The following is a 21185-nucleotide window of genomic DNA, read 5'->3' on the forward strand; positions in this document are numbered from 1 at the left end:
CGAAATCAGGTCCTAGTAAATGCGTTGTGAGAGCACAGTAAGGTGATAGATTGCAAAGGTCGCTGTACCACCGTAGCAACAGCTTAGCGAAAGCACGATTCTAGCTGGGGAGACTGCGCTACGATCTCACGGTGACTTTACGTCGACCATCACGTTCTTACCGCGTCCAAAGCAAGCTTCCACTAAGACTATATCACGTGTATACCACGCTAATACCACGCTGTTCAAAAGCATAGTACGACTTTAGCACGCACATGACCAATAAGTTGTGATTGAGGGTGGATTGGTCGGTGCGACATATATCTACTTGATCACGATTCGTTTATATCAGATCTCCTTATGTCTCTACCTCTACCCCTACCCTAACGTAGATTTTGGTTGTATGAATGCGTTGTCTCCGTGATAATTAACGTATCAATGAGAAATAGAAGGAATGATACAGTACTTATATGGAACACGATGTTGAAATTATTGCTAGGAGCGTAGAAAGATAGCGACGACGTAAACGTGGTATGATCGTAGTAGGGTTGAGATAAGAGCTATAATCGTAGTAGAAGCGTGGTAAGCTCGTGTTGCAATCGGATAAATCGTTGTATGGTCGTAGTGAGTACGTGATGAGATTAGAAAAATCGTGATAATCGTAGTGAGGTCGCAGAACAAGCGTAGTGAGAACGTGGTAAAATCGTAGTGGGATCGTTGTAATAGCGTAACGAGGACGTCGTAGCAACGTGATTGACACGAACATTTACATTTCATGCCGCTCATACTTCGAGCTCACCTTGATCTGAATTCATTTTAGATCGCGATGAGCGTGGTGCGATCGTGGTCTAGTGTGACTTGGGCTTTACGGTGTAAATACTTCACAACTTGTTCGCAACGCATGTGTTAGTAATCATGTTTTAGATTTCAATGAATTTAATTTATGGAGATAGGATGAATTAGAAAATCAGAGACTACATTAACAAGTTTATTACAACCTATACCATATTTTCATAAATATAAAGATGTGCCTAGTACATTTTACTGTTTCAAATGTTTGAGGGATGTATAAATATCCTGACACGTATAGTACTTGTTTTTTGGCGTTTACGTTGTATCGATTTGATGAGTTAAGTTCTTTTCAACTGGTTTTATTTAGAACACGTTCTTATGTTGTACTGTTACACCACTGTCCAAGGTTAAAGGGGGGTTACCGCTAGCAAGTTTGCTTTACCCCACCAGATTATCTATGTGTCCGTCCGATGTCCAAGGGTTGTAGTTTAGTAGTTGTAGTTGGTTGATATATGTTATATGTGTTCCTATAAATTGGCTTGCTATAAATTATGCCTTTTGTTTCATAATTGAATAGTTTCACATTTTTTATGTCGAGCCTTCTATACCCCAATTTACGATTTGTTTGTTTTAATTTTTGAAGGTTCAAACGGTTGCTTATATTTGCTTTCATCTATTGCAGTTCAAGTTTGGCGGATAATCCTAACATTGTCAATCATACCACATCTCTTTATTTTCAAAAAGACACACACCCATGCCACCTATTTCAAATTCGTCACAATTTTAAACAATATTTGAGTTTGACGTTTATTATAGATAACTGATACCATCAGATATATCGATGCAAACATTAATTTTCCATGTAACACTAGAAAAGAACATTGGTGTTATTTTGAATATTCAGACTTTTAACGTTTTATCACATGACTTTTAAAATCATCTTGCATACCCCCGATTATTAAACAGCATATTATAGCATCGAAGTTATCCTTGAAGTCAGATGGACCCTCTGAGATGAATGCTATTTCGTCTGGATAATTCTCCTTATCATAGCGTCCTATATCATAACACTTTGGTTTCGATTTCTGGACACTCCATGGATTCTTTACGTTTGTAACATGTTCTGTCATCTCAACTGAACTACCATAGTTAGTAAACTTCACGGGTGTCAAAACAGTCACATCAAATGAATGTTTCTAAAATGATATAAAATATTTTCAAATTCCCGTTGAGACTTCTTGATCTACATGATAACAGTTGTTATCCTTCAAAATAATAGACTTCTCGGTTGATTTAATGGCACAACAAATCTAGTAAAGTGCAACACATACACGCGTACGCATCATGTACATTTGTAATCGAATTATGACGTTGCTTATGGAAAACGTCAATTAGATATTACAGCAACGATCGAAAATTATTGGGTGGTGGGATTTTTTGCAAGTGGTTCTACGGTTTTCTATTACGTTGCGTTCGAAAAGGCAAAAATCAAGGCAACGATCAGAAATTTTTGGCGAGAGTGATTCTACGGTTTTCTATTTAGTGAGAAAAAAAGTATAAGAATGATAAACCTATGAAACACATGATATCATTTTTATAAAGTATAGAAATTAAACATTTACTCTACTAGTTTTAAGAGGACAAACAGCAAAACACATTTAATCATTAAATACGGCTGAATTTTTTTTACATCAGTATATGAACAGAAATATAAAGGCTTTTGAAAAAGAGGCTGATGATATGAAGGGGTCAATCAAATAGCATAAATCGAAGATAAATTGACAATGTCATTACAACATGAAAAAATCTAATCAGCAATATATATTCGTTACCTTAAATCGAATTATCGGTATATGAGATTTTGCAGCACTGCTCATCACTGGTTTCCGAAATGCCCCTTTTCTTAGTGAAATGATGACTGGCAAAACTGTTTCTCCGTAAACATCTGTGTAATATTGAGAGTATTATATGTATGTGCATAAATCGAGTGACCAAAAAAATGAATTAAAAGCTTAAAAACACATAGAAGTGTAATTCATTTTCAAGGGTTTTCCATATTAAGCAAAGTTGAAACCCAACTTTACTATTTTGCTCTACACTCAACATAATGTGACCATTAAATGCATCTACTGTTTATCAATAAAGGCAACAGTAGTATACTTATGTTCAAAAGTAATAAATTGATTCGGAAAATAAAATCTTGCTCACAAACCCGATAGCCAGTGACACACATCAATGACAACATGATATTAACGGAACAACAAAAACACTGGACTGCAACAAAAACAAACGTCCACATACATAGAAACGGACAATATGATACCAACTGTCATATTCCGTATTTAATACAGGATATACATCCAATGTGATGATATATGAAGTTGATATTTTCCTTCATTTATGAAAATACTAACATTCTGCCATTCGTTGAAAATATTGAATATCGTCCTCATCTTTTTCAACATCCCCCCGTTCAAACAGTTTGAATCCTTTTTTAACAAGTTCCTAAAAATGAAACAAATAGGAGCATTTAGTTAGAATATATAATAAGATTTCTTGTTGTTTTTTTTTAAAGGTACGTGATTAGTTTCTCTTGTTCTGTTCGATTCTAGTTTTATAAAAAAAAACAAAAAAAAAAACACCTTTAATAATTTCTTGCGTCCGAAGAGCTTTTCTGGATTTACCTTCATCAGGAACGCTCAAATCAAAGCCAAACATTTGAAATCTGAAGATGTATAAATACCGAAACCGTTGAAGAGCTATATGTTAAAAATATCTAAAATAAATCGCCAAATTCATCTAAAACCAACTTTGCCTGAGGGAGTTGAAACCTTAGTTTCTTAATAATTTCTAAATCTATATATGGACAATTTTATAAAGTGATGATGCGTTTTCAAACATTTTCTTAATTTATATTTTTAAAGATTTCGAAATCATATACCAAATGATTTGTCGACATGTTGAGAAATCAAAACGAAATTTCTGATATCAAACTGGCGAGATAAAACAATACAATCAGAACAAAATTATATTGACCTTATACGAAAAAGTGGAAGACATGATAAGTTACACTACAAACCAGTAAAAGTTTGAAATGGCCTATATCTGTACTCGACCGTACTGATTTTTACCCGACCAGTCTAAATTGGTCTTAAATTTACTTGATACTACTCGACTGTAGTCTGAACCATACTTAATAGTCTGAACTTGTACTTGACCTTTACTCCTCGACCAGTACTTAACCATTCAAAACGCGTCTGAACCATGCTCAACCTAGTCTGAACCATACTCGACCTAGTCTGCACCATACTCGACTTGGTCTGAACCATACTCGAGTAAGTCTTAATCAAACTAGACCTATTTTTTTGTATCTATCTATTGTTTTTTATCAATCTAGGAATTGGTCCAATGACAGCTTACCCCCGTAAGTAAAAAATTGGACAAAAATTTGAAATTCAAAATGTATTCAATATGGGATTTAAACCAAAGTTTCAGAATAAACATAATATTACTTGAACTCGGTATTCGCTAATACTTGCATATATATATATATATATATATATATATATCTAACGAGAAAATCTAACTCTAACACTGTTTGGTGTAATTTTCAGACATATATATACCTAACTTATCACCTTAAAAAAAAGAGAAAACATGCTGATCAAATTATATATCTTAAAAACTTAATTGTGCTAAATATTTTCAATGCAAATCTTTTTTTTTTTTTTTTTAATGTTTCAGATTTATTTTATGCTTACTGGACAATTTTCATCATTTAAACTTAAGCCACGTATAGATTTATGGTGTCAGTTGAGTTAGGTCAATAATGCACTGAATATTTGTTTCGATAAAAATATACATAAATTGATACATAAAGCAACTTAATAATTTTGAAAAATAACACTTTTGTTTTGTAAAACCAAGAATTTAATATAATCAGGATCATAATAGAACTTTTCTTGAAAACCTTTTGAAAAAGGTAATGTGTTCCAAAGTTGCAGTAAAATATCTAATTCAATTCAATTTTAATAATGTTTGTTTAAATTCAAGACACGCCATACAAGATGCACTTTGATCAGATTTAATAACCTCAGTACAAGTGTGTTTAACAGGTAAAAATAAAGCCCTATATTTCTTAAACTTGTGTATTAATTATCTGGTGAATTCAAAAGACCTTGCAATTTAAGTTTAACAGGATGTTGCAATTTTGGATGAATGTTATTTACAGTTCAATACTCTCTCATCAGGTGTTATTTGTTTAATAAACTTGCCTCAAGCAGGAGGTATTAATTTATACCTTTAATCAGTACAATTTTATTCATTTCTTAAATGTTTTTAAAAAAATTCTCAACTTGATCTATATTATATATAATATATCTTAAATTATAATAACAAATATATTTCTTATATAAGGTTTAACTATTTATGTGATTTTGTTGAGTGTAGTTGTGATTTCTTGTAATAGTGTTTTTTACCAATCATTGTCAGTGGCTGTTGTCATGTCAGTTTAAAAGAAATTTATTTCAATAGTTAAAATTAAAAACGAGTAGAGGTTATTTGGTTAAGTGTGATTCAGACTAGTCGAGTATTGTTCAGATTGGTTAAGACTGAAAAAATAGGCTGAGTACAGATCAAAATGGGTTAAGATTTTTTTAAATTGATTCAGACTATTTTTTATTACAAAGACATGGGTAAAGTACAAATCAGTACAGTCGAGCATGGTAAAGACTTGTTCGAGTAATGTCAAATTTAATTCAGACTAATTTAGACTGGTCGAGTAAAAATTAGTACAGTCGAGTACAGATATAGGCCATTTCAGACTTTCAGATCCTTTGAAGGCCGTACGGTGACCGATAGGCGTTAATATCTGTGTCATTTTTGTCTCTTGTGGACAGTTGTCTCATTGGCAATCATACCACATCTTCTTTTTTATATTTTACTGGTTTGTAGTGTTAGCACTGTATGCAACATAAGACGCTCAAATTACCTGAATAACATCCTTGTCTGTTTTGTAGTGAATAAAAACAGAGTTGGATGATCCACCGTAAAACATAACCTTTCTTCCTGCAACAAGGCATGGTAATCGTGTCTTTTCTAAAACATAAAAAGAAGTAAATGGTCCAAAGAAAAGGATAAGCATAGTTTAAACAAAGTCTAACCTCACTTATAATGTCATATTATTGTAATATGTCGAAAGGCATTCACAGTAACAAAGAGTTAATATTACAATAGCAATAGATTAGTAGTTGATAATGAGTTAAGTAGTTACTCATTTTGTTAAAATAGTGTTTTAGTTGATTCTAAAAAATGTTACCTATATAAGCACAGTAAAAATGTAATATTGTGCGAAAACAAACATATTTGACCTTGCAATTTAAATTGTATAGTATATGGTCAAAAACAAACTAGCAAATTCCATGACTTCTTCAATCAGTTTTTCCATATTGGCTTCTTTTGTTCGGGTTCCATCTCCTTTTTCAAATTCAGGGTGATCAGCAAATACAATAAACAAGCTGGGTTTAAAAGTTCCTTTCTTTTCTTGTTGGATATTTCGCCAAATTGTTACTTTTATCTGAAAATATTCGACAATTCACTTATTAACAGAAGAATTGAAGAATGACTTGGCTTATATTTGAATACATTTTCTTTCTTTCATCTGAAAAAGTAACTGGTTGCTGACTGTAATACAAAATAATGCTGAAAATTGGGATTTAAATACAAATAATTAGTAAAACTTATTCCGATTTTGCGAATAAGACTATTTATCATTTGAATCAATTTCTATTAATAAGTCACGATTTTCCTATGTTGTGGTTGTCGTTGCGTACTGTTCCCAAGTTTGCTTTCGTATTTTTTTATTTTATTTTATTTTTTGTCTCTATTGATTATGATTAATCGGCAAGGCTTTTTATAGGCTGCACGATGACTTATGCTTGCTATCTTTTAGCTGGTTTTACTTACGGGCAATTTTAATATATATTAAGCAAGCAATGACCAGATAATGCACATTTACCTTTTTCGTTGTTTTGCTGTTATCAAATACAAAGTCAACGTCAAAATATCCACGAAAATCTAAATAAAAAAGAACACATGACAAAAGCTGATCTAATAATGTGCAATAAATTTATATTTTCTGGTTTTTAATTGAATTTCTAGTATTTGTTTTGGCTGCAAGACACAAGAAAACCAATATAAGTCTGAAACGCTAATGTTGATCTGTACAGTTTTTAAAAGACCGAACAATATAATAAAAAGTCATTTTTCAGTCTTATCCTCTGCGGTTAGTTTTGCTCAGATACTTCGCGTGATGACAAAAAATACCTGTTCAGTCTATGGATACAATTTTTCAGCTGATGTTATATACATGTTTAGAACAACAGCATTCTTTTTTTTACTGAACAATAATGAATTTTCTTTGAAATTCTGTATTTTTAATTATTTAATTTTTGGTATTGGTATTATGTGTGTTATGTATGAACCAACTTCTATGAAACTAATCTAGTATATGATAGAACTAACATAATGGATTACACAAATCACTGAATGATACAAATCGACAGTAAATATCAATAAACTAGCTGAGGTATGTCTCCGGGTGCGGAATTTCATCGCTGTATGGAGAACCACTGGTTGCATTTGGCTGTTGTCTGCTCTTTGGTCGGGTTGTTGGCTCTTTGACACATTCCTCATGTCCATTCTCAATTTTAGTTCAGATTTATTTAAAAAAGTTACGCGTTTATGTTAGAAAGGATTGATTAGAAATACTGAAATATCCTAATTGGAATTCGAAAACATATCAACAAGAAAGCGAATGTATAATTTAAATATATGTCTCACCTTTTCCTAGGATTGGAAGATGCTCATGGTAAACATAAATCCCAAACCCCCTTGTGGTTTGTAATTCCAGTATATCATGTGTGCTTGTAGTTTCATGCCGGTTAGCATTTCTCACTGACCACTTTACTGCGACCTCGCTTCGTCCATTGTTCATTTTGCAATTACAAATTTCTGTTACTATTCCAGTTTCTTCATTTGGTTTTGATTCGTCTAATATAGTAAATAAGCAGGTTTATTTTTATTGATATTTGAATGAGTACTTTTATGGCCAAACAAGTGTTTGCAAGACTCCTTTCAGATATTTTATAAAAATAGGCCCTTGTGAAGGAAGATTAGCTTGAAAAAATTGCAATTGATCATTTGTATCACAGCATATTACTAGTGATTGCTTAAGAATATACATACAAATAAAAGGGATAATCAAAGGGAAGGACTGAGAAATCGTTTCTCATGCAGAACAGTCATATTCTTTACTATCTTTTAAAATGAAACACATTGATTTAGTATTCTTTTTTTATATCAAAGAGACAACAACGCCACTACAGAGCAGATATCAGCCAAAGGCACCAATGAGTATTAACCAAACGAGATAATCTCGCTTCCGGGTGTCAGCCTCATCTGGCCCCTAAAAAATGTGTAATAGTTCAGTGAAAATGGACATCATACTAAACTCCAAACATATAAATGAACTAAAATTTTAAAAACGTACAAGACAAAGACCAGATGATCCTGACTTTGGACAGAGGCAAAAAGTCGGCGGGTTTAAACATGTTTTGTGATATCTTTACCATCTCATGAAACCTTAAACCATGAAAATTTAAAGACAGCAATATACAAGTTTAACATAACACAATAACACAGTATCGGGATATTTAAGTACAGAGTCACATCATATATATGTTCCGGACCATGAATATTTAGACCATACGCGTATAATCATATGGTGCTACCATACGCATATGGTCTGACTGTACGCGTATGGTCGAACCATATGAGTATATACTTGTTCGGTTATTAACGGGCCGGACCATATGAGTATTTGAACCATATAGGTATGTTTTCAAATATGCAATTTGAAACGTTCAATAATACAATAAATTTGATCTTAAAAACAAGAATGTTCTATGTTCAATGGACCGTGAAATTGATAACAAAAGTCTAATTTGGTTTCAAAAATAGAAAGATCATAACATATTGTGTACTAAGTTTCAAGTTGGTAGGACTTCGGCTTAATCAAAAACTACCTTGACCAAAAACTTTAACCTAAAGCGGGACAGACGCACGAACGGATGGACAGACTAACGGACGGGCGAACGAACGAACAGACGGACGCACAGACCAGAAAACATAATGGATCTCTACTATTGTAGGTGGAGCATAAAAACAATGATGATAGCATAGAAATGTATGAGTTTTTACAATTGAAAGGCTACCTAAACATTAAATATAGATGCCACATTCAGTTGATTTTAGTTTTTATCGCTAAAATACGGTATATGAAGCTCTAAATCTCCGATATCGTAACATGACTGCAGTACATCATATTCACAGGACCACTAAAATAAACTGTGGTCCTTGTCGGTGATCTTATCTACTTTTAACAATAATCCTGGTAAGTCACCAGACGCCCTGTCTACCACCGGTATACGTAAAGTAACAAATGTTACTTTCTTAGTGTATTTGATTTCATTGTACTTAAAATAGCGAGTACATTTACGATGTGAAAAAAATAGTGACTTAGCCCAAACAAGACGGTTTCTGTATCAACTACCAATATACAAAGTATGTAAGAATACATTTTGTTTTGCGAGACGAGAAATAAAAATAAAACTTCGTTTTGTAATTCATTAGGAGTGTGCAATGCATTTACCAGAATTCTGATCATCATATTCAACCACCTGTGCACCCTTGAAAATTCCATACGATTGAACCCTCTTCGAATTTTCTCTGGTAAATTCTGAATTTTGTTCCCTGAAAAATATGAAAAAATAACAACATTCATTGCGTCAATCATACAGCTGTCACACATATTTCGTATATTTCAAGCTTCAAAATGAGTCTCAAAAGCCTAAGCTTGATCACTGAAACGCATACACATTTTTTAAGGGTAAAAAATGTTTCCAAAATCTGAAATAAAATGATTGGTCCAATGTTTTTGTGAATCTTGGAAATAAAACAAAACACTGATATTTCGACTTAGTTGCATGCTAAATATATTTTCATCTGATTTTCGAAAAATAGAACTGTTTACAGTTTTCTTTTACTTACGCCATTTATAAAATAGTCTTGGCAATGTGTCTGTATTTTGTTGGTTTTTTTTTACGTTGGAAAAGGGAGGGGGGAGTAATTTGATATTAGTTTGAAGACAATTCAACAGTCGATTAGTTTGTTGCAATGTAGCTATTTTCTGTGAATTTTGTCATTGGGGTTATATATTGTTACTTTTTGTACGTACTATATTTTAATCGTACTGTTTGTATTTTTGTCCATACATGATAAAGTTCGCGAAAAAAAATGAGAAGCTGGAAGCCAAATGTCGAAAGTCTACAGAAAATACTTATTATGGTACGCTCTTAGCGAAGTGTCGAGAAAACCAAACATTTATCAATGTTATGGCCTTACTTAATGTAAGAGTTGAATCAACAATATATTAGTATTGTTTATCATCATGACTGATTTACTGTTTCAACTGTTTACTGTATATTGTATTTGTATTCTGTTAATGGTTTTAAGCATACATCAGGTAGTGTTGTCTTCTTCTTTTTTTTTTAGTGTCAATTATTTTACATTTAGTTATTTCTGGGTCTTTTATGTATAGATTATAACATGCCCGTTTCCATATTGGCCCTGGTATCATCCCGAGACTCCCATATCGGCCTCGAGGCTTTAGACGAGGGCCGATATGGGTCGAGGGATGATACCAGGGCCAATATGGAAAAGACATGTTATAATCTTTTTATCACATATTTAATTTCTGCAGAAAAGAGAAAAAAAGGTCAATTATAACAATTTAATGAAAGATAAAAGGTTAAATCTTAAACATTTTATCACAAACGTGTCGTTAAGGACGCAGTGACGTCACGTCATATAGAATCAGGGCACAATATCAATATGCTCTTTTTTGCCCCGGGCAATTTTGAGGTTATTGCATATGCAAAACCAGACGTATTCGTAACAACTATGTGATAAAGTTAATTATACGTTATTGGTATATGCTCATTGCTCATCACAGTGACCTACAGTACCATACATATCCGTCATCTGGCATCTTGTGGATAGTTGTCTAGTTAGCACATGTAGCAATTGTACCAAAGCTCCTTACTTTTGGAAGATATTGATGTTTTACTGTGATAAATATATATGCAACGTAAATGAGGACTATCGTTTACCCTTTTATTCATAAATGTACTAATACAGTTTTTTTTTGTGATGTTGTATAAAGGAAAGCTATAAAAAAACAGTACTCATTCATAATAGTGTAGAGTTATATAGTAACAAAGTACCATTTGTTTGAAGCAATAACTCTTCGAAATTTGTGCGTTGTGTCATGTTTATCTTCCATATAACACTTGTTGCATAAATCATAATCCTCACAATCTAAACATTGCCACCTGAAACCTTTAATGCATTCGTTGAATTCGCCTGGTTTATTACATATGTCACAACAATAGCTTTCATGTTCAACGCCTGTAAAAGAAGGATAATTGAAGCAGAAAATAACTTCATGTAATAATGTTAATTGCATGTAACTGAAATTACTAATCATTCAACAACACGGAAATATCCCCAATTTTCTGATGGCGTCGCTTAATAGAACATTTATCAGCATATGAGTTTACACACAGAAGACACAAGCAGGAAAAAATTCAATTTTTACGAGGATAAATCATCCTTGGATATGAAAACTACTGAGCATACGTTTTTGGCAGAGTGTAGTTGTTTACCAATATTGCTGTCATTTGTATGATACAAATCTTTAAAGTAGAACATTTATAATTTCATGACAACGACATTAAACTGCAATGATGGAGTGTTAGATATAGTCCGTTTGTCTGATGCAAGTAGAGAGATTTATTCAATTAACCGTCCTGAGGAATGAAAAATGCTGTTTTAAAGTGACATCTGAGTGTCTAAATAGAGGCAACAGTTGTATACTGTTACACCAATAGTCATAAATGTATTGAGAAATCAAAATGTGTTCAAAGAACTATTATAGAAAATGACTGTGGTGCATTTATGTAAACTATCGATATTTGGTGACGGCATAGTATTTTGAATAAACAGAGAAGATGTTGACATTCTAAATTCATCCGTCAAAAAACATTTGAGTTACAAATTATGATAACGCTATTTACCGCTATATGATGTTTTGTTATAGTGTATTACTATGATCAGTTTTTGGTAGATTCGGTCAATAAAAAGTCGTATTATACGAACAGCTATGACATATCAAAACTATTGATGTTTAAAGACGTATAAGTATTTGGATTAAAGAGTGTAGATGTTCATGATGTTGGTATTCTAAATGAATGCAGCATTTTTTAGTTATTGTGTACCGAATTTGTATTCATTTGTATTATACAATTTGTCCTGTGTCCACATATTTACTGATAATTGATTCTGCATTTTATTGTTTTGTAATACAAAGCAAATGTTATATGCTTTTGTTGAAGTGGTCAAACAATTTCCGTATACCAACCACTTTGAAACCGGCATTTATCATTTATGATAAGGTGCAATTATGGACAATGATATTGCGCATACGTCATTGTGTATGTATAAATCAAGAAACAAATACATTTTAATTGTGTTTATCTATAGATGTAAAGTGGTCCTGGTTACAAGGTTCCTAAATGCCAAATAGACCTGTCAAACATATTTTGATTTTGATAACATTTGATGTTGTTGTTTCAACCCTATGAAAATAATGGGTTATCATCCTTGAATATAACCAATAAACCTAATTAACCATTACCTAAAGGTCCATTGTCTAAAATTCGAAGCAATTCATTCATTACATCATATTGAAATGTTTTTCCATTATCCCATTGAACATCTATGATCTGCGATTTTTTCTTCTGATCACTAGATGTTCCTTGATCTTGTATTGGTTTGTCATCCATTGTGGTATTTCTTGATGGTTTCTACAACAATGTAAACCATATAACTGATGATAACACGACGGGTGCCACATATAGCGCAGGATCTGCTTACCCTTCGAGAGCACCTGAGATCACCCCCAGTTTTTAGTGGGGTTCGTGTTGTTTAGTCTTTAATTTTCTATGTTTCGTCTCCTGTACTATCATTTGTCTGTTTGTCTTTGTATTTTAAGCCATGGCGTTGACAGTTTATTTTCAATCTACGAATTTTACTGTTCCTCTCGTATCTTTCATCCTACTCTTTGATGAAGATTATTCAAATAAAAACATACATTTAAAACAATTTCAGATTATATGTTTGTTTGAAAAATGTTTCCCATATTCCGCCTGAGAATATTGTTTTCTCAGTCTTTAACTGAATTTGCTACGTTTTATTTCCGTTTTTGTTTTTTTTATCGTTTTTGTTTTTTTGCAATGGTATTACTAATTTGTGTCTGACTTATGAGTAGGGACATCCATTTGGTGTTTTCTGCCTTTCCCTTGGAATCTCCAAACGCCATTACAAGCAAGGAACTTGTAATGGCGTCCGTAAAACATAGGATGGCTTATTTTCCCACTCACGAACCCTTGGTTTAATTGATGTCCCTTGTAAGCAGTAACCTCCTATTAACACATGATCATGATAGGAACCTCATGTTCAAGAAAATTGTAGCAACTGAAAAATCATTTACTCCATATGAAATCATTGCAGCTTTTTAATGCTAGTCAACCTGTTTTACACTGTTAAAGTCATATGAAACCACAAATTAAAAAAAAAATTGCACATGTTTTTGTAACTAAATGTATAGTTTTCATCATAAACATGATAAAACTTATGTACATATACTTTTTTTTGAAGAAAATTCTCTAATTTTTCCACAAAAGAAGAAGTTCACTTTTTTAATTGCTTGCTTCCAGGAGGCAAATCGTCGAAATATTTTCCGTATGCAAGTGAACTTTGCGTGACCCTCTCGTAAAATCCGGTGATCGCAAGGATCTGTCATTGAAATGAAATACTATCGCATTGGACATTTTATACTCGTGCTCAACATTCATGCTTCTTTGTTGATAGTTTACTATTAGGAGACAATCGGTAAACTGTGGCTTCAAAACAAGGCAAGTAATTAGCTGCCATATTTTACACATCATAACAGAGACAAAAAATGATGCTTATACGATATGTTTGCGTAAGAAATGAAAAAATCGTACACAGAAGACTTAGTTTATGATATATACATGCATTGCTTAAATAATTGGATAAATATAATTTTTCGCCCGTCACTCGTTTCATATGACTTTAACTTCAGCTAACATATTACCATACAATTGTTAATTTCGAGTGTAGTATTCTGCCAATGTGTATAACACATCTGTTATTATATCCTGCATAAGCAACGCCTATGTGTTCAAGGCTAGTGATGAAGAAGTCAAATGTTCGATAATTAGATATATAAACATCAAAAAGCTGGGACGCATTTATTTTTTTATTTATTTTCAAATAAATTATTTCGTTTTTTTTTTCTTAAGCTTTTCATTTCCTTTATCTTTAAAATACAGGGTATCTTACAGATAAGACAGAAAACATTGTCCGAACTATACAAGAACCATTTATATTAAATTTCTAAATTATATTGATCTATTCAAATACTTCAATATAGTTGTGAATCGTATGCATAAATTCATTTCAAGTTATACTTTGATAGATGGATGTACAAAGACTTATCTTGATAATGAAATCATTGGTGTATTTGCCAATGTTAAATAGGCGTTTTAATCGGCGCAATATATAAATAATAAAACAAAAAATCTGATTAAATTATAATTTGTTTTTGTTGGATTTCAGTGTTTCTGTTGTTCCGTTGTTTTCCTCTTATTGTTGATGCGTTTTCCTCGGCTATAGCTTGTAACCCGGATTTGTTATCACTTAATCGGTTTATGAATTTTCAACAGCGGTATACTACTGTTGTCTTTCTTTATTAAGATACGAAAAATCCTCATTTATCAGTTGGAAATGGTGAATAAATAAATTATTAGTTTGCAGAAATAGAATAAAAATTATTCAAAATACTATACTGATATAATGTACATGTATCACCGAATCGAAGCTGCAATATATAAGTTTTTTAAACTACATGTAAGACGTGAATGTCGATGTAGATTCAATACACAGCAAATACAGTGAAGGAATTCACATTGAATAAGCATGTTGATATCAAAAAGATTGACGTCATAATGACGATTAAAATGTACCGGAACGTACGGTTTAAAGAAACGAAATTATCAGCAGTAAAATTCCTTAACAGGACAATATCTGACGACGACCATATGTACATTTTATACCTTGTGAACCTTTACAATTGTTCCAACATATCCCAATCCTCCATCGTCTTTGTCATTTTCCTTCCATGCTGGACCTCGTACAACTCGTAGTCCATTGAAAGCAGAGTCTGAATTATAGCCAAAACAAAATTATACTTACAAAAACAGGGTTTAGATAATCAATCTTCATAATTGTATAAATTTCAATAAACGATTTGAATGCCTTGCAAAAAGATAAATATATAGATATGGATATGTAAATATGCAAATTTATATATCAGTGCAACACATTCCTTAAAAAATATTTATATATTTAAAGGATATCGTATTAAATAATGTGCTTTTTATATTAAGTTTGCTTTTAAACTTGATTGACAAAAAAGTGACGAGAAAACATACTAAACATAATGCTTTCATGTTTCATTCGTCTAAAGGTACCATTCTGTTTGTTTTCTTTTTTATCATATTGATCAGTTTTATATTTTGTTTTTTTATTGGAGTCCTTTATTAATCGTTAGACAAATGCTGATATCATGCATTTCTAAAGGAAAATCATCAAAAATACAGAAAGAGCCTTAAGTCCTTGCATATGCAGGACATTTCATTATTTGCTCTACTTGTAGATATGAAATTAGAAACAAAATAGAAAGAATACCCAATGTAGTATTGAACTGATATATAATGGCGTTGATGACTAACCGAAAGTAGAGCGTCTTATAGCTTTTGTTATACGAATTCATTAAAATGTAACAAAAGGTGTAGATTTGAACATTTCAACATATCAGCTCCATCTACGTTTGTTCAAGTAGCGATGTCTGTGCAAAACATGTTAGATCGTTTGATGTTACTTTTATTTAAAGTACATGGAACAAATGCATGCGCATATACGAAATTGTAATAGCTATATGTTTGTTAAATAAATTTGTATGAACAACGTATTACTATTTAGTAGTAGGTGACTAACACTAAGGACGATAAAATCCTTCAAATGCGTCTTTTTTTAACATATGAATAAAGCAAACAGATTATAATATTAAATTATGTAACTTATTATATTTTCTTCTACAGGTGAAAAAGTTAGTAGTATTTCTCCCTTAATCATGTTAACTAAACCATGATATGTACTCTTACCACTTGAAACAACAGGCAGGTGATCCGCATAATACAATGGACCTTTGCCTTCTTTCTTAAATTTTAAGTCACATTTTCCGTCCGTGCCTACAGCATATCGTCCTTCACTGTCGTTCCATTTCACTTTTGCATCCGATCTAAATGCATCAATCTTCTTGTCCAGAAGCTTTTGAACGATACCTTTATTCAATTAAAAAACACCTTTTTGATTGGTCATCATTTTGATTTCTAACATGGTTTTATAAAGGGAGGGTAAATCGATGTATGTATTCATGAATGTAAGGATTCTCGAGGAGTCAAGCGAAGAAATAAATTAAGGAGACGGCGTAAAATAATGATTGTACACCGTACATCTTTATCATATCGTTTGAAACACTCAGCTCAACAGTAATACACATGCAGAGCATATATATATTATATCATACACAAACAAATATGTTCACCTTATTGTTTTTGTGTTTTTCAGAGAATTCCCAAATAATTTTTTTTATCATATTTCGGTTTAATGTCTAAAATTCATGCAACAGGTAGAGACTTGAAAATACGCAACACAATTAGGCAACGGATTCATAATCTTAATCTTGTTTTGGTTAAAGTGTCAGATTGCTAACTTTTATTTCATTGTTTCAAATAAAGTGAGACTATGACAACGTATTTGTTTGTGTTGAATAAATTTTAATCATGTGAAAATACGCAACACAATTAGATAACGGATTCATATAAATGAAAAGACTCGTATAATAGTTATAAAAGGTACCAGGCTTATAATTTAATACGCCATACGCTCGTTTCGTATACATAAGACTCATCATCAAAAAAGTTATAAAGCCAAACAAGTGCAACCTATTTGAAATAAGTAAGAAGTTTAAAAAAATGTTCAAAGCTGTTCAATTATTAGTTTACAATTCATTTTGATACAAGCGACTTGTCTGATGCTAACCTTTCTGTTTCAATGACAAAAAAAGAGAGTCGCCAAACTGAAAACCAGAAGTTAATATTTTTTCTTTATTTTTTCCGACAAAAATGGAAGTTCGCTTATAGTCATCATTACTGAACTGGCTGTCGCATTTAGCTTTGTGTATAGATAATGACAATGTTTGACGATCATTGGAGATTTCCCGTGATTGATACATTTTGTTTGCTTAGTCTTGTTGGTTGAAAGGAATCATTGTTTTGAAAAAATGGGTAGACAAGCGATGTTCCATGTTCAAATTATCCCGCCAAAGAGCTACTAAATGTCCACACTGTCTTTTCAAAGTGGTATTTTAAAATTTTATTAATATAAAATTAAAATTCTGCCTGTCTATCTCACCCTCGTGTTTATCATCACTTCGAAGTTTAACCGTTGCACCTTTTCCAATTCCAATTGCCGCAGTATAATCCTCTAGACCAGTTCTTGACATCATCTGCTCGCTATAAAAAAATATGTGAGGTTGCATTATTTATCAAATATAGGTTTAACAATTTGATTAGAAAACCAGTTTTGCAAAACAGTTATAGGAGTTTTCAAGAGATTTCACTTGATGATCACAATTTCCACTGACATTTTGTTCAAAAATGTTAGATTTGATAACATTTGTCGTTACTAATTGGTTGTTCATTGTTAACTTTTGGTTATGGCATGTTTATATTAGAACCAATACTTTCTAAGCTTGACCATGAAAATCAGATGTTTTAGTAGTTGACTTGTCAAAATGATATGATAAATAAAGATAGATATATTTTGTTGTTTTTTTGGTTAATTTTGTAAACGATTACTTTAATTATTGGAAAAAACTCACCCCTTTGCATTTTCACTTTGGATTCTTTTAAATCTATGACCATTAAAGTCATGTTCATCGTCCATATAACAGCGCGTGCATAGGTCATAATTTTCACAATTACGACATTTCCATCTTATTCCCCTTAAAGGATGTTCTTTGCATCCATCACACTGTACATGAGAATGCATAACACCTAAATGATATAAATTTTTTATGAAAAATTTTACACTGAATAATTTCTCACAGAACAATAGATTTACCGAATGTTTGTAAATTTCGCCTTGCCTACACCATGTACACATGCAATACAAATAAAGAATGCTTTCATTGTTTACTGTTTGAAGGCTTTATATATATTTTTTTTCTGTCTATGAAGAAATAACAACAAGAATGTGGTGCACCCTGAATAACCAGTGTAGCGGGTTATTGTTAAGTGTGCACCACATTATTTATGTTATTTCGAATAGGCAGAAAAAATATTACAGTCATTCCTTATAATTTAATTCTAAATTATATTGTTAGCTGGATTTAATCATGAAAAAACGTTGATGAAGTCATGGTCACATGATGAAACTATGTCTATGAGCTGATTAACTAAACAACGTCAGCTAATCAGAAGACGCTTTGCATCATGACTTAAATTATATTGAAATGCAATTCTTACGGGAATCATATTTAGCACGTATATCTTTTTCCCCAGTTATAAACCTGAAATTCTACATTTTATTGACCATGGGCACTATATAATTGATTAAAATATCGTAAGCATTGTTATGGCAATTACGCACCTTAAAAGTATAGATTGTATATACTAGGCCAGTGGTAGATATAACTGCAAATCACGCCTGCACACTTTATTCTCTAAGCGTATTTGCGATCTAATAGATGATATCAGACCTACATTGATATTTTTTTTTTGTATAACTCATTAAAGTATTAAATTGTGTTGGATTGTTTTTAAATGATACGATGGAAATAAGTAGGTTTACCTATTTGCGCATTGTCTAATAAAAGAAGATCATATTGACCATTATCTCCTTTTTCACATGTTTCAATACCATTCGACGAGTCCCATTGGACCTTGACAACACCACCTTTTGCAACATTGATAATAGTACCAATTTCACGATCTTCCTTATCATGCATATAGTCTTTTGGCGGAATCCATGATCGTGATCGTATTACTCGAAGTCCTGATTTGATTTTTTCTAAGTAAAACAAACAAGTATTACTATAAAGTTTAAAAACATGTGCCAAGCCGTACAAAAAAAGCTACAGTAGTATTACTAGCATGCTCAAAAGAACACATAATTCTATGTTGTTAAAGTCTTATAAAACCGCAAATAAAAAAAAATGCCAATGTTTTTTATAACTCTATGGAAAATTTTCATTATAAAACTTATGTACATGTACGTATACTTTTAAAATTTCTGAAGATTTTTTTTTAAATTTATTCACATTAAGAAGAAGTTTACTTTTTTTAAATTGCTCGCTTCCAGAAAGCAATTCGCCGAAATATTTACAGTATGCAAGTGACCCTCTCGTAAAAAATCCGATGATCGCAATACGCATGGATCTATCATTGACATACACTTTTACATGTTATACACGTGCTCAGTATCAATGCTTCTTTGTTGATTGTTTACTATAAGGAGACAATCGGTAAACTTCGCCTTCAAAACACGGTAATCGATTAGCTGCCATATTTTCACATAATAACAGACAGAGACAACAACAAAATACGATCATACGATATGTCAGCGTAAGAAATGATACAACCGTGAACAGAAGACTAAGTTAATGATATATACATGCATTGGTTTAAGAATTTGATAAACATTATTTTTCACTTATCACTCGTTTTATATGACTTTAAAGACTGTTTTGCTAATTGATTTGTATAACAATCTCAATAATAAGTAAAACTGTAGGAAAGAAGGCTAAATAAGTATAACCCCTTATGTTATTGAGTTTGTATGTTCACTGTGTCATATGTCAAATTATTTGTTTAGTGTATGGTCAGGAAGTTGGTTTTTTTATTTCGTTCGACAATGAGATAAATAAAAAAATGCGTTATTTCCCAATTTTCAAATATTCTATTAATGACATACCTCCACCATAATGTTTACGAATATTATATCCATGAAAGTTTGAATAAAATGAAAACCTCTCTTTTATACATGGATCCTTTTGAATATCCTAAAGGTAAAAAAAATATAAATAGAATCATATAAGCAGTTTTGACAATACTAAATATACATGATATAGATACTAAAATCTAAAAAAAAAAGCAAGCTCTGGTACGTAAATGATTTCATTTAATACATGTGCAATATTAAAGCATAGTTTATAGTGTAAGTGATTTTTTTTTTGCATAGCGATACATATATATTTTTGCATTGGTATCATATGATTATTGGATTTATCCAATCGAGGTTGTTAAATTGTTAAAATTGAAAGTTGATAAAATATCTTTCAACATAAGATAAATCCGATAGTCCACACGTAATTTTTTTAAAGATGCTTCTCTAACGACTATTAATTAAATTGTATTATTTCAGATACAAAAATCCCGTTCGAGTGCCTTCCACATTCCACTAATTGCCAATTTCTCTCAAATATGTGAGCACATTTCGAATCCTTCTGGGAGATGATGAAGGCTATGACAAGTTCACCCTGTAGCCAATTATCTTCTGAGATTATCAGTAACCACACTTTGATTATGTTTGTTTAAACAAGTGTCAGTAAAACGTTAAATTAACAAAGAAATTAGAGAAACCATATGATACAAACGTTTCTAATAATATATATTATGTATCATTCATTCATGATTTCGGTATTCAATGGTAAAACTTTAAAACCCCCGATTTATAGCAATATAGGATTGTTCTACACCTGGTTAATAAGACAGTTAAATAAAATGATGATACCCCAGGCTAAAATATTTGAAAAGCAAAAACTAAAAATAAATATTACAGCTCGCCATAAAATCAGGTGTCATGTATGTTTGCATTTGTTTTGTTGCAATGTTGAATATATTTTTCTGCTGTTCTGTTGTTTTCTTTTATCATGTTCATTATGCTTTCTTTTGTAACCTATTCTGCCATCGAACACGGACTTCTCTTAACATGAGTTTTCTGTGTGTATTGTTGTGTATTTGTTTCTTTATTCAACACTGGCTAGAGGTATAGGTGAAAAGTGGAGATCTCACAAAACATGTTAA

At 31.8% G+C, this 21185-nt stretch overlaps 1 protein-coding gene and 1 long non-coding RNA gene across 2 annotated transcripts; both read right to left on the reverse strand.

Moving 5' to 3' along the window:
• Positions 1-2633: 2633 nt before the first annotated feature.
• On the reverse strand, positions 2634-5868 carry LOC143057228 (uncharacterized). The gene is made up of 3 exons (XR_012972676.1): positions 5762-5868; positions 3186-3276; positions 2634-2716 (listed from the first exon to the last, which is right to left on the reverse strand). It is a non-coding gene; the product is annotated as an uncharacterized LOC143057228 (long non-coding RNA).
• Positions 5869-6293: 425 nt separating this feature from the next.
• On the reverse strand, positions 6294-20152 carry LOC143057483 (uncharacterized). Its single transcript, XM_076230791.1, has 11 exons — positions 20074-20152; positions 18952-19170; positions 17981-18155; positions 17512-17612; positions 16200-16379; positions 15090-15196; positions 12587-12755; positions 11115-11298; positions 9482-9582; positions 7612-7821; positions 6294-6346 (listed from the first exon to the last, which is right to left on the reverse strand). Exons 2-11 carry the CDS (start codon positions 19106-19108, stop codon positions 6294-6296), a joined length of 1437 nt encoding a protein of 478 aa, XP_076086906.1. The 5' UTR covers positions 19109-19170; positions 20074-20152.
• Positions 20153-21185: the final 1033 nt, after the last annotated feature.

This window comes from Mytilus galloprovincialis, chromosome 13 (genome assembly GCF_965363235.1).
Source record: "Mytilus galloprovincialis chromosome 13, xbMytGall1.hap1.1, whole genome shotgun sequence".
NCBI lineage: Eukaryota > Metazoa > Mollusca > Bivalvia > Mytilida > Mytilidae > Mytilus > Mytilus galloprovincialis.